At 38.9% G+C, this 17,450-nt stretch overlaps 1 protein-coding gene across 1 annotated transcript in view; it reads left to right on the top strand.

Annotated features, from left to right (window-relative positions):
* Positions 1 to 17,450, top strand: part of LOC110158275 (glutamate receptor ionotropic, NMDA 2A-like) — a 457,669-nt gene that overhangs the window by 395,151 nt on the left and 45,068 nt on the right. Inside the window, 1 exon segment of the mRNA XM_055158022.1 lies at positions 15,701 to 15,939. Within this exon segment, the coding sequence (XP_055013997.1) occupies positions 15,701 to 15,939 (239 nt within the window).

Below are 17,450 nucleotides of genomic sequence, written 5' to 3'. Positions count from 1 at the left end.
GGTGGGTAAATACAGATGCACTGCAGCAGGGGATAGGATTACACAGGCTTAGTAAACAATAGTAGTTACATAGTAGTAGTAGCAGTAGCAGTAACAGTAGCAGAATAAATATTAAAATAACACCACAAACTTAAGTCATCTATAAATAAAAATAATAGGGGAGTCCTTATCTTAAAATTGACTTGGTTCGTATGAGCTTTGAGACACAACTGCTTAGATTCAGAAATGACCTCTAGTGAAGAATTTGCCTTAACTCTTTCCCCCATGAAGACGACATTTGACGACCCTCCTTGTTTCCTTAATGACGTGTTTTGACACCTCCGCTGTTTCACTAAAGACATGATTTGGCGACCATTAGAAACGGTTCTGGTTTTCCACATGTAAACAGAGGCTGCGATAGGTGGGGGCCACTACAACCCACACTAGACTGACCAATAGGATTCAAGGATATGTTTTCGCCAATTTTTTCCGAAGTTAATCGAAGTAGTGACGATTGTGGCTTCCGGAAAAAAACACAACACGAAACAGGAGCAATGGAAAGATCGCGGCACTGCGGCGCATAGTTTTAGAAACAATGAGGAGTGGACGTATTTTATGGATAAGTTTAGAGAAAGTGACTTTTATTGATTTCAAAGTGATGATGAAGTTGATTATAAAGTGGAAAACAGCGACAGCGACGGACTTTCAGAGAGTGAATCTTATGAAGATGAGAATGCCGCTGATGCGTCTGTCTGGAGTCCTGCGATATCCAAACAAACTATCCGGGACTTTATATGCGATTATGAACTAAAATTGCCCTGAAATCTGGATGCTTCTCAAGCGAGTTCTTTAAAATATTTCAGTCTTTTTTCCAAGATGTGATGTATGACAGAATTGCTACAGAAACAAACGCTTGTGCGGAGCTCTGCGCACGAGAAAGTATCAGTATCAAGATGATACATACTGGACAAACACTGATGGGGAAGAGTTTTATTATTATCTTATAATGAGCTAAATGAGTTGAATAAGTTAAATTAGTTGAATAAGTTCAATGGAAAAAACAATTTAGGTACATACAGGTGTACAACAGGTAAAAACAGGTGAACACTTGGCTCTACTGTATCTGGTGATATGAAATCTGTTTAAATACTTTGACAAATATATTTTTTACATTTTTACATTTTACATTTTATTATGAATATAGTACTCAGAACATGCATGTATCAGATGCTGAATGTAGTTTTTTGTTTTTGATTTTGCACCTGACCAGGTAAACTCTCATTTTCAGTGAGCTGTTATAAACCTGTAAATGAGCTGAATCACATTTAAACATCCAGAAATGAAGAGTTCAGAGTCTAAGGTTTCCAGAGATACTAAATATGTCTGTGTTTCAATTAAGTTCATGAGTGTGAAAATCATTTCTAATCACTCGTGGAAGTCTGTTTTCTTTTGTGATGGTGATATATGTATGGGTTGTTCCTAGTCAGCGTCCAAGGGGGAAAGAGTTAAGTCTTTAAAGGTGCACTGTGTAACTTTTCTGGTGGAGGCTTCGTCAAATGCTTTTCTCTGTGGAAAGCATGGTATTAACCCTTTCTATCTTCATGGAGACCAAACCAGATCAAGTTACAGGTCAGATCTGTGGAGAGTCTGAACACAGGGGAGGTATTCCGTCTGTTCTAGGTATTTTCAAGATATAAAACCACCTGTAACTGAATAAATGTGAGGTAGAGCTGTTTAACGTCACACTGTGGAACATTCCCGCGACGTATCCAAGGAAACAGACAGGTGACGGACCCCTAATCAAAAAGTTACACAGTGTAGCTTTAACATGTTGTCACTGATTCACCCGTAACGTCCTTCAGCAGACCCGGAGCGGCGTCTGAAGCCTCTGCGAGTGCGGACAGTGATAATGTCAAAGTGACCTCAGGTTTCCCACACATGATGGAAACACAACACTACAGCGAACACAGGACAGAATGAACTCTTGAAGCTTTTTGTTTAGTGTACGCTTCTCTGTAGTTTGACTGTGTGTCTGCTGTGAAGAACAAAGTGTAGCACGTACGCTGCGTAAAATAAGGAAGAAGAAAAAAAAAAAGAATATTGGTTAGGCGAGGCTGTGCTGCCGAAATGGAAAAGAAGTGAGGAGCAGGGCTGCGCCGAGATGTATGCATATGTACATTGCAGACCTACATGTAAATCGTGGCAAGGCGACTCAAAAAAAAAATCTGTTGAGACGCACCTGAGGATCGTGACCCAGTCTATGGGAAACACTGCAGTAAGGTATTGAGTAGGGGGAGACCTGTACAATTAAAGTCAATAAAAAGAAAAGAAAAAAGTACCATATTTTTCGGACGATAAGTTTTTTTATGGTTTGGGTGTTTCCTGCGACTTATACTCCGGTGCGACTTATATATAAACATTTTCACACTGACAGTTGCGAGAGGCTCTAGGCTTGTGCGTCAGTTTTCTGCGCATGTCTCCTGCAGAAAAAGCCGCTGTCCTGCTGCAATTAGTGAAATATGCAGCGGAAAACAGTAATCGAGCAGCAGAAAGAAAGTTTGAAGTGAGTGAGAAACTTGTGAGGGACTGAAGGAAAGCGAGAATGGAGAACAGAGCTTCATGGAGACTGGGAGAGTGCAGCATGCCTGAACTTCAGTTGCTTAGAAGTGACACTCAGGATGAAGAATTCAATATATTCAATGGATTTAGTGATTTGGAGTGAGATGAGAGTTTGTTAAACTTGTTCTGTTCTGTTGTTTATGTTATATTTATCTGAAGAACTGTTCATATGTGACGTTAACAGTCTGTTGTTCTCTGTTCTATTGTTTTTACTACAACTTGACTTTCGAGATGAAATGCCGGTCCCTGATTTTATAAAACACATTTCCCCCCAAAAGTGCGACTTATATATGTTTTTTTCTTCTTCAATATGCATTTTTTGGCTGGTGCGACTTATAGTCCGAAAAATACGGTGATTGAAAAATGTGCCCATGAGGTGGAAAAGAGTGTCAAGTGTTAAGGAGTTGAAAAGTGTTAAAAATGGGAAGAAAGGACGAGTAAATGAAAGATGAATGAGTTTAATGCCATACTGTGGAACATTTCAGGCAAAGTAATAACATTTTCATGAGAAAAATGATTAATCTCAAAATGTATATACTACAACTTAAAAAAAAACAAAAATGTGAGCGATGTTTACACAATTTAAGAAAGAGATAGATAGATAGAGAGAGAGAGAGAAAGATACAAAGAGAAAAGAAAGAGAAAGAGAGAGAGCGGGAGAAAGACAAAAAGAGAGAGAGAAAGAGAGCGAGACAGAAGGAGAAAAGATACACAGAGAAAGAGAGAGGATGAAAGAGAAAAGGAAAAGAGAAAAAAGAGAGAGAGAGAAAAAGATAGAAAGAGAGAGGGGGAAAGAGAAAATGAAAAACGAAAGAGATAGGAAAAAAGTTAGAAAGAGAGAGGGTGAAAGACAAAAAAGAGAAAAGGAAAAAGAAAGAGAGAGAGAAGGTAAAAGAGAAAGATACAGAGAGCAAGAGAAAGATGAAAAAAGAAAGCGAGAGGGAAAGAGAGATGAAAACATACACAGAGAAAGAGGATGAAAGAAAAAAGGAGAGAGGGAAAGAAAAAAGATACAAAGAGAAAGAGAGAGGGTGAAAGAGAAAAACAAAGAGAAAAAGATACAAAAAGAGAGGGTTAAAGAGAAGAGGGAGAGAAAGTGAAAAAAGAAACAAAGAAAAAGAGAGAGGGGTGAAAAAGAAAGAGAGAGAAAGAGAAAAAAAATACAAAGAGAAAGAGAGAGAGAATGAATGAGAAAAAAAAGAGAAAGAAAGAGAGGGTGAAAGAGAAAAGAGAGAGAGAAAGAAGAAAAGATACAAAGAGAAAGAAAGAGAGGGTGAAAGAGAAAGAGAGAGAGAAAGAAAAAATATACAAAGAGAAAGAGAGAGAATGAGAAAAAAGAAAGAAAGAGAGGGTGAAAGAGAAAAGAGAGAAAGAAAGAAAAAAGATAGAAAGAGAGAGGGTGAAAGAGAAAAATATACAAAGAGAAAGAGAGAGTGAATGAGAAAAAAGAGAAAGAAAGAGAGGGTGAAAGAGAAAGAGAGAGAGAAAGAAAAAAGATACAAAGAGAAAGAGAGAGAGTGAATGAGAAAAAAGAGAAAGAAAGAGAGGGTGAAAGAGAAAGAGAGAGGGTGAAAGAGAAAAAAAGAAAAAGAGAGAGAGAGAAAGAAAAAATATACAAATAGAAAGAGAGCGAATGAGAAAAAAGAAAGAAAGAGAGGGTGAAAGAGAAAAGAGAGAGAGAAAGAAAAAAAGATAGAAAGAGAAAGAGAGAGAGTGAATGAGAAAAAAGAGAAAGAAAGAGAGGGTGAAAGAGAAAAGAGAGAGAGAAAGAAAAAAGATACTAAGATAAAGAGAGAGGGTGAAAGAGAAAAAAGAAAAAGAGAGAGAGAGAGAAAAAATATACAAAGAGAAAGAGAGAGAGTGAATGAGAAAAAAAAAGAGAAAGAAAGAGAGGGTGAAAGAGAAAAGAGAAAGAGAAAGAAAAAAAGATACAAAGAGAAAGAAAGAGAGTGAATGAGAAAAAAGAGAAAGAAAGAGAGGGTGAAAGAGAAAAAAGAAAAAGAGAGAGAGAGAAAGAAAAAATATACAAAGAGAAAGAGAGCGAATGAGAAAAAAGAAAGAAAGAGAGGGTGAAAGAGAAAAGAGAGAGAGAAAGAAAAAAAGATAGAAAGAGAGAGGGTGAAAGAGAAAAAAGAGAAAGAGAGAGAGAAAGAAAAAAGATACAAAGAGAAAGAGAGAGAATGAATGAGAAAAAAGAGAAAGAAAGAGAGGGTGAAAGAGAAAGAGAGAGAGAGAAAGAAAAATATACAAAGAGAGAGAGTGAATGAGAAAAAAGAAAGCGAGAGTGAGAGGAAGCGAGGTGCAAACAGGGAGCATCCATCCCTGACCCGAGCTCACACTCTCATACGTCTCTATTACTGCAGCTCCAGCTCCCTGCTCGTCCCTGCACCACGAGACACGAGAGCCACACAAACACTCCACTCTCAGCGCCGTCACAGTAAGTGCTCCTGCCCTGCTAGTGCATACGAGCCGGCGGAGGGTCAGGGGGAAAGCGGCGGATACTCAGATGGAGGTCAGGAGCTCGTGTTTGTCCGGAGACGTGCTTTTGTAGAGTCAGAACAATATGATAAAATAGAAAAGTTTTCAACAACCAAATAAAATGCCAGGTCACGACTGCTACATTTATCTCATAGTTAGTACTTCATTTGTTTTGTTTTGTTTTGTTGACGATTTGTACTGAGGGATTTGCTGATATCTTTTTCTAAGCTGGATTTATTCAAGTATTAACTGAAAAAACTCAGCCGGAATTAAAATTTTGACACCAATTTTCCACTCTTTGCAAAGTTAAACCCGGCTGTATCAATTTTCCAGTTTGTTCTGTAACAAATATTTGCTATTTTCGCATTTATTTCCCTAAAGTCTTCCCTCGCTGTATCGCGGTTCACCTTTGCGGTCTTGCTGTTTTGCAAATTTTTTTAGTGCAATTTTACATGCCTTTTTTTTTTTTCCGGTGTATGAACGCGTTTTGCCTTCCTCCTGATTGGCTAAAGGACTCTCCTGTCTCCTGTACACAACAGAATGCATTCAGCCAAATTTACATACATGTTGTTGTTCTCTAGCAGTGTGATTCTGAAGTGCTGTATGTTTGCAAGTTGGCTACGTTCAGACTGCAGCCTGAAGTGGCTCAAATCTGATTTTTTGGCCCCTATGTGTCCTGTATCTGATCTTTTAATGACAGTCTGAACGACACAGATCTGATTTTTTCAAAAGGCCACTTGGATATGTGCTCCTAAAACCGATACATATCTGATCTTTTGACATACGACTTCAGTCTGAACGACCAAAGCACATTCATCCACCTACACCTTATCAACAAGCCACAAACATCACTATTCTGCGCTGAAGTAGGTGAAAATTGTTAATGAACTCCGTGTCACGGAAGTGAAGCACATCTCCACTCATCACTCTTGGCTACGTCTCCGCATCCACACGTTCCTTTTGCTGCCACTGTCCCACAAAACGCCACAGCCAAAAACCTCGTCCGTCTCCTTCTCAATCTCCTCCTTAAAACAAGTTGTTCATGTTCTGGCTCTGGTACGAGAGGAACTTTAAAATCTCCAGGTGCTCAATGCTCGCGTCCATGTTTGGACAACTTCCGTAAACACAGAGCACGCTCGCTGTGACGTCATCGTGTCTCCAGTGCACATGTGGGACACTTTTGGGCTGTTTACTGTTCACACTGGAGATCACATACAAGTCGCATTTAATTGGAAATGTGAACAACCTCGCAAAAACATCAGATTTCACACAAAAAAAAAAATCCGAATTGAGCGTTTAGCCCTGCAGTCTGAACGTAGCCGTTTTCTCCCCAACAAAACCCACAATGTCGATACTCCTGCGGTCAAACCCAAAAGGCAGAGGAAGATGCAAACCATCGCACAAAAAGTTGGACTTCTGGACACGCTGAAGGAAGGTACAAGTTACGCGGCTGTAGCAGAGTCCTGCATCGGGTCGGGTACAGGCAAATACTTGCTGAAACCCTGACTTAAGAGAAAGAACTGTGAGCCCGTCCAGCGCGATCGGGCTACAGACACTTTTACCTTCGTGAGGTGCGGAACTGAGCCGGTCCTTTCTCCTGTGGTCACCTCCGAGCCCATCCCGACAGTTAGTCTTGTTTCAATCCTGGTTTAGTCCCGGTTTAGTCCTGGTTTAGTCCTGGTTTAGTCCTGGTTTAGTCTCGGTTTAGTCCTGGTTTAGTCCTGGTTTACTGCTGTTTTAGTCCAGTTTTATTCCCAGTTCTGTCCTGGTTTAGTCCTGGTTTAGTCCTGGTTTACTGCTGTTTTAGTCCAGTTTTATTCCCAGTTCTGTCCTGGTTTAGTCCTGGTTTAGTCCTGGTATAGTCCCAGTTTAGTCCTGTTTTAGTCCCGGTTTAGTCCTGGTTTACTGCTGTTTTAGTCCAGTTTTATTCCTCGTTCAGTCCTGGTTTAGTCCCGGTTTAGTCCCAGTTTAGTCCTGGTTTAGTCCCGGTTTAGTCCCAGTTTAGTCCCGGTTTAGTCCTCATTTAGTCCTGGTTTACTGCTGTTTTAGTCCAATTTTATTCCTAGTTCAGTCCTGGTTTAGTCCCGGTTTAGTCCTGTTTAGTCCTGGTTTAGTCCGTTTTAGTCCTGTTTAGTCCTGGTTTAGTCCCGGTTTAGTCCTGGTTTAGTCCTGGTTTAGTCCCGGTTTTAGTCCAGTTTTAGTCCTAGTTCAGTCCTGGTTTAATCCTGGTTTAGTCCTTGTTTACTGCTGGTTTAGTCCTGTTTTAGTCCTAGTTCAGTCCTGGTTTAGTCCTGGGTTAGTCCTGGTTTAGTCTTGGTTTAGTCCGTGGCGTATGAAGCACAAAAGTTTGATATAATCTCAGGTTATAGGTGAGCGCGGGTGTTGTCCAGGTTAAAGTGGAGCTGGTGCGTTCTGGACCCTGTAAGTGTCTGAGGTGGGCCTGGTCAATGCAGCAGACACAGGGTCACAGTGATCGAGTGGTGAGGTCACAGATGCATGAATGGCCTTTTCACAGTGCAGATGTGGAATGTGCACTTTGATTTTGCTTAAACCCTTAACTCATAAAAACTTGATTTAAGAACAGAGCTTACTCTGTTATAAAATAAAATATAATATAAAATCTCATCTTTATACAAGAGCTCATAGGAAGACAATATGATACAATAGATATGATTGACAGGACATGGGTTATCTGTTACATAAAGATGAGTTGTACAGTTGTAGGGAGTATTATCTGTTACATAAGGAAGAGTTGTTGTACAGTTGTAGGGAGTATTATCTGTTACATAAGGGTGAGTTGCTGTACAGTTGTAGGGAGTATTATCTGTTACATAAAGGTGAGTTGTTGTACATTTGTAGGGAGTATTATCTGTTACATAAGGATGAGTTGTTGTACAGTTGTAGGGAGTATTATCTGTTACATAAAGGTGAGTTGTTGTACAGTTGTAGGGAGTATTATCTGTTACATAAGGGTGAGTTGTTGTACAGTTGTAGGGAGTATTATCTGTTACATAAAGGTGAGTTGTTGTACAGTTGTAGGGAGTATTATCTGTTACATAAAGTGAGTTGTTGTACAGTTGTAGGGAGTATTATCTGTTACATAAGGGTGAGTTGTTGTACAGTTGTAGGGAGTATTATCTGTTACATAAAGATGAGTTGTTGTACAGTTGTAGGGAGTATTATCTGTTACATAAAGGTGAGTTGTTGTACAGTTGTAGGGAGTATTATCTGTTACATAAGGGTGAGTTGTTGTACAGTTGTAGGGAGTATTATCTGTTACATAAAGGTGAGTTGTTGTACAGTTGTAGGGAGTATTATCTGTTTACATAAGGGTGAGTTGTTGTACAGTTGTAGGGAGTATTATCTGTTACATAAGGGTGAGTTGTTGTACAGTTGTAGGGAGTATTATCTGTTACATAAGGGTGAGTTGTTGTACAGTTGTAGGGAGTATTATCTGTTACATAAAGATGAGTTGTTGTACAGTTGTAGGGAGTATTATCTGTTACATAAAGGTAGTTGTTGTACAGTTTGTAGGGAGTATTAATCTGTTACATAAGGGTGAGTTGTTGTACAGTTGTAGGGAATATTATCTGTTATATAAGAGTGAGTTGTTGTACAGTTGTAGGGAGTATTATCTGTTACATAAAGGTGAGTTGTTGTACAGTTTGTAGGGAGTATTATCTGTTACATAAGGTGAGTTGTTGTACAGTTGTAGGGAGTATTATCTGTTACATAAGGTGAGTTGTTGTACAGTTTGTAGGGAGTATTATCTGTTACATAAGGGTGAGTTGTTGTACAGTTGTAGGGAGTATTATCTGTTACATAAAAGGTGAGTTGTTGTACAGTTGTAGGGAGTATTATCTGTTACATAAAGGTGAGTTGTTGTACAGTTGTAGGGAGTATTATCTGTTTACATAAGGTGAGTTGTTGTACAGTTGTAGGGAGTATTATCTGTTACATAAGGGTGAGTTGTTGTACAGTTGTAGGGAGTATTATCTGTTACATAAAGGTGAGTTGTTGTACATTTGTAGGGAGTATTATCTGTTACATAAGGGTGAGTTGTTGTACAGTTGTAGGGAGTATTATCTGTTACATAAGGTGAGTTGTTGTACAGTTGTAGGGAGTATTATCTGTTACATAAAGATGAGTTGTTGTACAGTTGTAGGGAGTATTATCTGTTACATAAAGTGAGTTGTACAGTTGTAGGGAGTATTATCTGTTACATAAGGTGTTGAGTTGTAGCAGTTGTAGGGAGTATTATCTGTTACATAAAGGTGAGTTGTTGTACATTTGTAGGGAGTATTATCTGTTACATAAAGTGAGTTGTGTACAGTTGTAGGGAGTATTATCTGTTACATAAGTGAGTTGTTGTACAGTTGTAGGGAGTATTATATGTTACATAAGAGAGTTGTTGTACAGTTGTAGGGAGTATTATCTGTTACATAAAGATGAGTTGTTGTACAGTTGTAGGGAGTATTATCTGTTACATAAGAGTGAGTTGTACAGTTGTAGGGAGTATTATCTGTTACATAAGGGAGTTGTTGTAACAGTTGTAGGGAGTATTATCTGTTACATAAGGGTGAGTTGTTGTACATTTGTAGGGAGTATTATCTGTTACATAAGGGTGAGTTGTTGTACAGTTGTAGGGAGTATTATCTGTTACATAAAGGTGAGTTGTTGTACAGTTGTAGGGAGTATTATCTGTTACATAAAGATGAGTTGTTGTACAGTTGTAGGGAGTATTATCTGTTACATAAGGGTGAGTTGTTGTACAGTTGTAGGGAGTATTATCTGTTACATAAGGGTGAGTTGTTGTGCAGTTGTAGGGAGTATTATCTGTTACATAAAGGTGAGTTGTACATTTGTAAGGAGTATTATCTAAGTGAGTAGTAGCATTATCTGTTACATAAGGGTGAGTTTTTGTACAGTTGTAGGGAGTATTATCTGTTACATAAAGATGAGTTGCTGTACAGTTGTAGGGAGTATTATCTGTTACATAAAGATGAGTTGTTGTACAGTTGTAGGGAGTATTATCTGTTACATAAAGATGAGTTGTTGTAGGGAGTATTATCACATAAGTGAGTGTACAGTTGTAGGGAGTATTATCTGTTACATAAAGGTGAGTTGTTGTACAGTTGTAGGGAGTATTATCTGTTACATAAAGTTGAGTTGTTGTACAGTTGTAGGGAGTATTATCTGTTACATAAAGATGAGTTGTTGTACAGTTGTAGGGAGTATTATCTGTTACATAAAGGTGAGTTGTACAGTTGTAGGGAGTATTATCTGTTACATAAAGTGAGTTGTTGTACAGTTGTAGGGAGTATTATCTGTTACATAAGGGTGAGTTGTTGTACAGTTGTAGGGAGTATTATCTGTTACATAAAGATGAGTTGTACAGTTGTAGGGAGTATTATCTGTTACATAAGGATGAGTTGTTGTACAGTTGTAGGGAGTATTATCTGTTACATAAGGGTGAGTTGTTGTACAGTTGTAGGGAGTATTATCTGTTACATAAGGGTGAGTTGTACAGTTGTAGGGAGTATTATCTGTTACATAAAGTGAGTGTGTTGTACAGTTGTAGGGAGTATTATCTGTTACATAAGGGTGAGTTGTTGTACAGTTGTAGGGAGTATTATCTGTTACATAAGATGAGTTGTTGTACAGTTGTAGGGAGTATTATCTGTTACATAAAGGTGAGTTGTTGTACATTTGTAGGGAGTATTATCTGTTACATAAGGGTGAGTTGTTGTACAGTTGTAGGGAGTATTATCTGTTACATAAGGGTGAGTTGTTGTACAGTTGTAGGGAGTATTATCTGTTACATAAAGGTGAGTTGGTGTACAGTTGTAGGGAGTATTATCTGTTACATAAGGATGAGTTGTTGTACAGTTGTAGGGAGTATTATCTGTTACATAAGGGTGAGTTGTTGTACAGTTGTAGGGAGTATTATCTGTTACATAAGGTGAGTTGTTGTACAGTTGTAGGGAGTATTATCTGTTACATAAAGGTGAGTTGTTGTACAGTTGTAGGGAGTATTATCTGTTACATAAAGTGAGTTGTTGTACAGTTGTAGGGAGTATTATCTGTTACATAAGGGTGAGTTGTTGTACAGTTGTAGGGAGTATTATCTGTTACATAAGGGTGAGTTGTTGTACAGTTGTAGGGAGTATTATCTGTTACATAAGAGTGAGTTGTACAGCTGTAGGGAGTATTATCTGTTACATAAGGGTGAGTTCTTGTACAGTTGTAGGGAGTATTATCTGTTACATAAGGGTGAGTTGTTGTACAGTTGTAGGGAGTATTATCTGTTACATAAGAGTGAGTTGTACAGTTGTAGGGAGTATTATCTGTTACATAAGGGAGAGTTGTTGTACAGTTGTAGAGTGAGTTGTTGCTTTTAAAATTTTAAATTGCAATCAAAAATGACACCAAGATTTCCGGAAAATGCTTTTTTCATAGGATCTAAAAGGAGAAACAAATATGTAAATACGTAATAATGTAATATGGGCCTTTAAAAACTCAACTGGTTTAAATCAGAAAATCTAAACATTGCATTTTGAATTTCAACAGAATTTGTTTTTGTGAAAATGGAACAGAATTTTGAAACGCGCGATCACATTTATCGATAGTGACGGCTGCGCTCTCTCTCCTCCGTCCTGTTGGCGGAGGTGTATTATCGCGTTGGAGGCGTGACCTTTTCGGCAGGTGCAAAGGTCGCCTCGGCTGTTTGGACAGGTGCTGGCGGGTGATGGCTGGATCAATAGAAGCAGCTGGCTCAGAGTAAATGGGCAATCACAGGGAGGTAGTGCGCCGTGGGACTGGACCGCAGGGCTCTTGCACACTGAACACTGACATTTCACCCAGATCTAGTGTTATGCTTCAGTTATGTACATGTCTGAGGAGATACGGCACAAATGGAGGATCGGGGGGGATACATGTGTAAAATATAAATATGGTATGTTTCCAACTCTCCAAAATACATCATCAAACATTAACACACTGCCAATCAAACCTGCTGCGAATGCTAGTGGGAGCGATGTTGGCGAAAGAATACATGCATCAAGAATTTCGGACTTCCGGTCATCGCGCAATGCATACTGGGAAGGATTTTCCGAAAAAGTGAGCATCAAACCTCCATGTTTGATTTCCCAGTGCGATGTGTCTATTGACAAAGCCAGTCTTTTCTAGTCTTTTGAACCATATCGCTTTTGTTTCTGGTTCTGATATTGTCATATTTTAGTTGTGGGATTCGGGCGTCGTAATTGTGTGGTTGTTGGATCCTAACAGCGGAAAAAGGCTCGAGAAATGGGCTAAGGAAGATTGCGAACTCCATAAATGCAAAAGGGAATCAGATCTGTGTGAATCTACAGTATGTGAAACCTCTGTTCACATTGTTTCTCTTCCCAACCGAATTGAAAAATAGTGAAAGGTGAAGGCGATGGGCAGAATTGATACCTTTTGAAACCTTGAAACCTTTAGCTGCCTAAGAAATCATCCCAAGTTTGCAGCGAACATTGTGTATGTGGAGCGACATCAAAGCGGGATCCCGTTTGTTAAGCGAGAGCTCTTGTGGTTTTACAGCAACATTACGTCTTGGTCGCTTTGCAGTAGAAGGTGTTTCTTGGCAAACAGCTGGTGCCTTTCGCTGTGGCTTTGACTTGTTAAATTTGTAACCAAGGTTGAGCGCTCCACATACAAAATGTTCGCTGCAAACTCGGGATGGTTTCTTAGGCAGCCAAAGGTTTCCTTTTTCATCCTTCTTGTGGATCAATACTGCCCATTGCTTTCGCATCTCACTATTTTTCAATTCCGTTGGGAAGGGAAACAGTTTGGAACGGAGGTTTGCAGTCACACACATCTGATTCCCTTTTGCATTTGTCTGTTATTCATGTTCATATCTTGATTTAGGGACAAAATAGCAAAATAAAAACAGCAGGATCTTGTAGAGCAGGTTAATACGAACATTTTAAGACCAAAATGAGGCACTTGGCAGCAGCAGTTACAAAGACAGGGATGATGGTTTTTCAGTGTTAAGTGAGTAGATGAAGCTGTAACTTTACCCATGCTCACTTCCTGTTGGGGATGCGGTGGTTAGTGGGTTAGCTGTGTCCTTTTATAAATACAGTCTCTGGTGTAACTGCAAGATTACTGTAACATGGCCTGACAAATTAGCCTGATTCATCAACCAGTCCGTAGAAACCGTCTGACCTCGCAGCGTTAGAATTTGTTTGCTCAACGTTAAGTGGGTACTTTTTATCATTTAACTAATCGCTGCTATTTGATCGTGACATATGTAATGCGCCGCTAACAGGGTTAACTGGTATATTAAGCTTGTCCCAAATCTCATAGGAAGAAGGGCAATAACATCTTTCCCCTTGATGAAATTCACCAAACATTTTCTCTTTGTTGACAACGCAGAATGTTTGGCTCTTCACTGATTGGAACTCACACTTCCGGGCTTTTTGCGAACCATCTAGTCTATTTTGATTCCTGACCTAGTCGCTAGAGAGAAATGAAACTGAGTGGAGGCACTAGGCATAATACAATTCCGGGTTCAAAATCTCAAGCTTTGCATAAAAAATCTAATAGTCTGAATTCATTCATTTTGATTCAGTTTCCAGCCATTTTAAAGTGCCACTAAACATCTAAACTCCACCCACAACAAAGAAAAGAGGTCTGGAGTGTTGTAGTTTTCAGCTTGTCCAAGAAAGGGTGGAAGTAAAAAGGCTGGAGACCAACTGGACGTCTTAAGCAAGAGATGTTTATTTACCATCAATAATACAGGCCCGGGGGGATTTGAAAAGTCATGACTTCAGAAGTGAACATCGTGTGATCTTTGAGCGTTCAATCCCCTTGATTATGCTTCCAAATGAGGAGGTTTATAAAGCAAGTGTGGTGGTGAGACTATGAAGACCAGTAGGCACCGATTAGACAGAAATATGCCACAATTTGGTCTGCCAAGGGAAAATGATCGTGCTACTATAGCTCCAGTGAGTCAATGTTAAACTGAGAGATGTACGTAGAGGATAAATTACTTAAATTCTTTTACATGTAGGTATAAACAAAAGTGTAATTGGTGTGGTTGTTTGTAATCAGAAACATCAGGCTGTAACCAGGGCAGTCTTGCGTGATGGCACCAAGTACTTGAAACTGCAATGGCAATGTACTTAATTGTTTGCATAAAAGTTATCAAGCAGAGGTCGATAAATTTGACTCTCTTTTTTTGGCATTTTAGTGCATATTTCTTAAAAAATCTGACCTTATGGTAAAAAATCATGTCTGTAACGGTCTCTTTAGGATCGACTAGGGCCAGGACATTTGAATTTTCAGGTTGGACTAACGGCCGCCAGTGAGTCAGATGCTGGTTATTACGTTACAAGTGCAGCAACTGGCGTCTATGAGCGATACATGAGGAGCTTCTCTCAGCCCCGCCCTGACCTGGCACCACAGGGTACCGCCATGTCCCGCCATGTCTGGAGAAAAGGGAAACAGCGTGATCCGAGCACAAATGTCCGATCTATTTCAAAGTCTGGAGCGCGCCGGTCCGTGTCGTGTTGGATTGTTGTGGCTGTCAGTTGATTGTTAATCATCGCTCCAGAACAACAGCACAACTTTATGAAAATATATCGGTTGTTTTTCTGTGCAAGATCATTCAGATAGTAGCGCTATTTTAACATCACTAATTAATTTGGGTTAGCACTCGCCTCGAGACCTACTTTTATACACACAGAAGCTTCCCCCGGTGAAGTGCTTATATGGAGTAAGAAAGCTATCAGAAATATTCGTGTGCATAGGAGAGAAATCTGTGCATATTTGGGAAACGCGTGGATATTTGGCTGTAGTTGAGCATAAAATAAATATTCGTAAACTCTAGAATGAGTCCAGTCATACATAAAATGTGTTGTGTGTATTTTATCCATCAGAATATGAATTGAAAAGTTACGACATCGAGAATTACAATCACGAAAGGAAAATTTACGGTTACGCTTTCTTCAGTACGAATACGAATTCACAGACATGACTCTACTGCCAAAAAAGGTCATCACTTCACGGGCTTTATTTATTGAGCAGAACAAACATCGATCGAGATGCTGGACTTTAGCGCCGCATATGGACTAAACCAAGACTGAACTAGGACTAAAACAGGACAAAATTTTCATTTTGTGATTGTAATTCTTGATGTTGTAACTTTTAAATTCGTATTCTGATGGATAAAACACACACAAGATATTTTACGTTCGACTGGACTCATTCGAGAGTTTACAAATATTTATTTTATGCTCAACTACAGCCAAATATGCACAGATTTCTATCTTATGCACACGAATATGCACAGATTTCTATCTTATGCACACGAATATTTCTGAAAGCTTTTGTGCTCCATATACTTCTGAACACGCTCTCTCTGATTATGTGTATGTAATCTGCTGTCCTCTGTCTGATATTTAAATATAGATTTATTTTAGCTCGACTCAGCTAATTCCCAATGCACAATGAATGGAGCAAGGAGTGCGGATCTGTAGTTTTTGAGGGAACTAGATCCTATTGGACAAATGATGGAACAGCAATCTGTAAACGTTCTTGTCTTTCTAACCCGTCCTGTTGCTGTCCCCTCTGACCACAGGCGAGATGGAGGAGCTGGAGGCGCAGTGGCTCACCGGCATCTGCCACAACGAGAAGAACGAGGTGATGTCCAGTCAGCTGGACATAGACAACATGGCGGGGGTCTTCTACATGCTCGCCACCGCCATGGGCCTGTCCATCCTCACCTTCATCTCCGAGCACCTGTTCTACTGGAGACTGCGCTACTGCTTCACCGGGGTGTGCTCCGGGAGACCTGGGCTGCTCTTCACCGTCAGCAGGGTGAGTCCAGGAGAGGGGCAATCTCAAGAAACAAGCTCATGTGTTGATACTGATACTCAATACCGATCCAGATACCACCATGATATTAAAAAACACACTTTATTTAGACAATAGAATGTGATTTTTAACATTAAAGCAGTATTCACAATCAACTTTTTAAGGTTTAGGGTTTATTTGAATCAACTTCATAATTTGAGCAAAGACATTTATACTAATAAAAACAGCTAAAAAAAAACAATTCAACAGTAGAAAATGTAAAAGTTAAAGAATTATTAGCAGCAGGAGCAGTAGTAGTAGTAGTAGTAGTAGTAGTAGTAGTAGTAGTAGTGGAAATATTTTAATGTCAATAATTCTTCTGAATACAGTATTTACACTATTGGTTTTATCAAAATTGTGTGTCAAAATCTTGTATAATTAATTAATAATGTTACTAGCAGTAGTGGCAGTAGCAGTAGCAGCACCAGTAGTGGTAATAGTAGTAGTAGCAGTAGTAGTAGTAGTGGTGGTGGTATTGTTATTGTCAAAATTGTGTATCTTTGTATTCATTTTAGCTTGTTTGGTTAATTCATCTGAATATTTAACACTACTGGTATTGTCAGAATTGTGTATCAAATACTTATATACTGGCAGTGGCAGTAGTGGTAGTAGTACTGGTAGTAGTAGTAGTAATAGGAGTAGTAGCAGTAGTAGTGTTAGCATTTTTGTAAATAGTTTAATATGTCAACAATTCATCTAAATATTTTAGACTATTGGTTTTATCAAAATTGTGTATCAAAATCTTATAGAATTAGAATGTTATTAGCAGTAGTATTAGTAGTATTAGTAGTAGTAGTAGTAGCAGCAGTAGTAGTAGTAGTAGTAATAGTGTTTGCATTTCTGGAAATATTTTAATATATCAATAATTCAACTGAATATTTTACACTATTAATTTGATCAAAATTGTAGTGGCAGTAGTAGTAGTAGTAGTAGTAGTAGTAGTAGTAGTAGCAGCAGTAGTAGTAGTAGTAGTAGTAGTAGTAGTAGTAGTAGTAGTCAGTAGTAGTAGTAGTAGTAGTAGTAGTAGTAGTAGTAGTAGTAGCAGTAGTAGTAGTAGTAGTAGTAGTAGTAGTCAGTAGTAGTAGTAGTAGTAGTAGTAGTAGCAGTAGTAGTAGTAGTAGTAGTAGTAGTAGTAGTAGTAGTAGTAGTAGTAGTAGTAGTAGTAGTAGCAGTAGTAGTAGTAGTAGTAGTAGTAGTAGTAGTAGTAGTAGTAGTAGTAGTAGTAGTAGTAGCAGTAGTAGTAGTAGTAGTAGTAGTAGTAGTAGTAGTAGTGTAGTAGTAGTAGTAGCAGTAGCAGTAGTAGTAGTAGTAGTAGTAGTAGTAGTAGTAGTAGTAGTAGTAGTAGTAGTAGTAGTAGTAGTAGTAGTAGTAGTAGTAGTAGTAGTGTTTGCATTTTTGGAAATAGTTGAATATGTCAACAATTCATCTGAATATTTTACACTATTGGTTTTGTCAAAATTGTGTATCAAAATCTT

Source organism: Boleophthalmus pectinirostris, unplaced genomic scaffold, assembly GCF_026225935.1.
Source record: "Boleophthalmus pectinirostris isolate CB_2022bp ecotype Guang Dong unplaced genomic scaffold, ASM2622593v1 HiC_scaffold_22, whole genome shotgun sequence".
NCBI lineage: Eukaryota > Metazoa > Chordata > Actinopteri > Gobiiformes > Gobiidae > Boleophthalmus > Boleophthalmus pectinirostris.
This window is presented reverse-complemented; position numbering and strand designations above follow the sequence as displayed.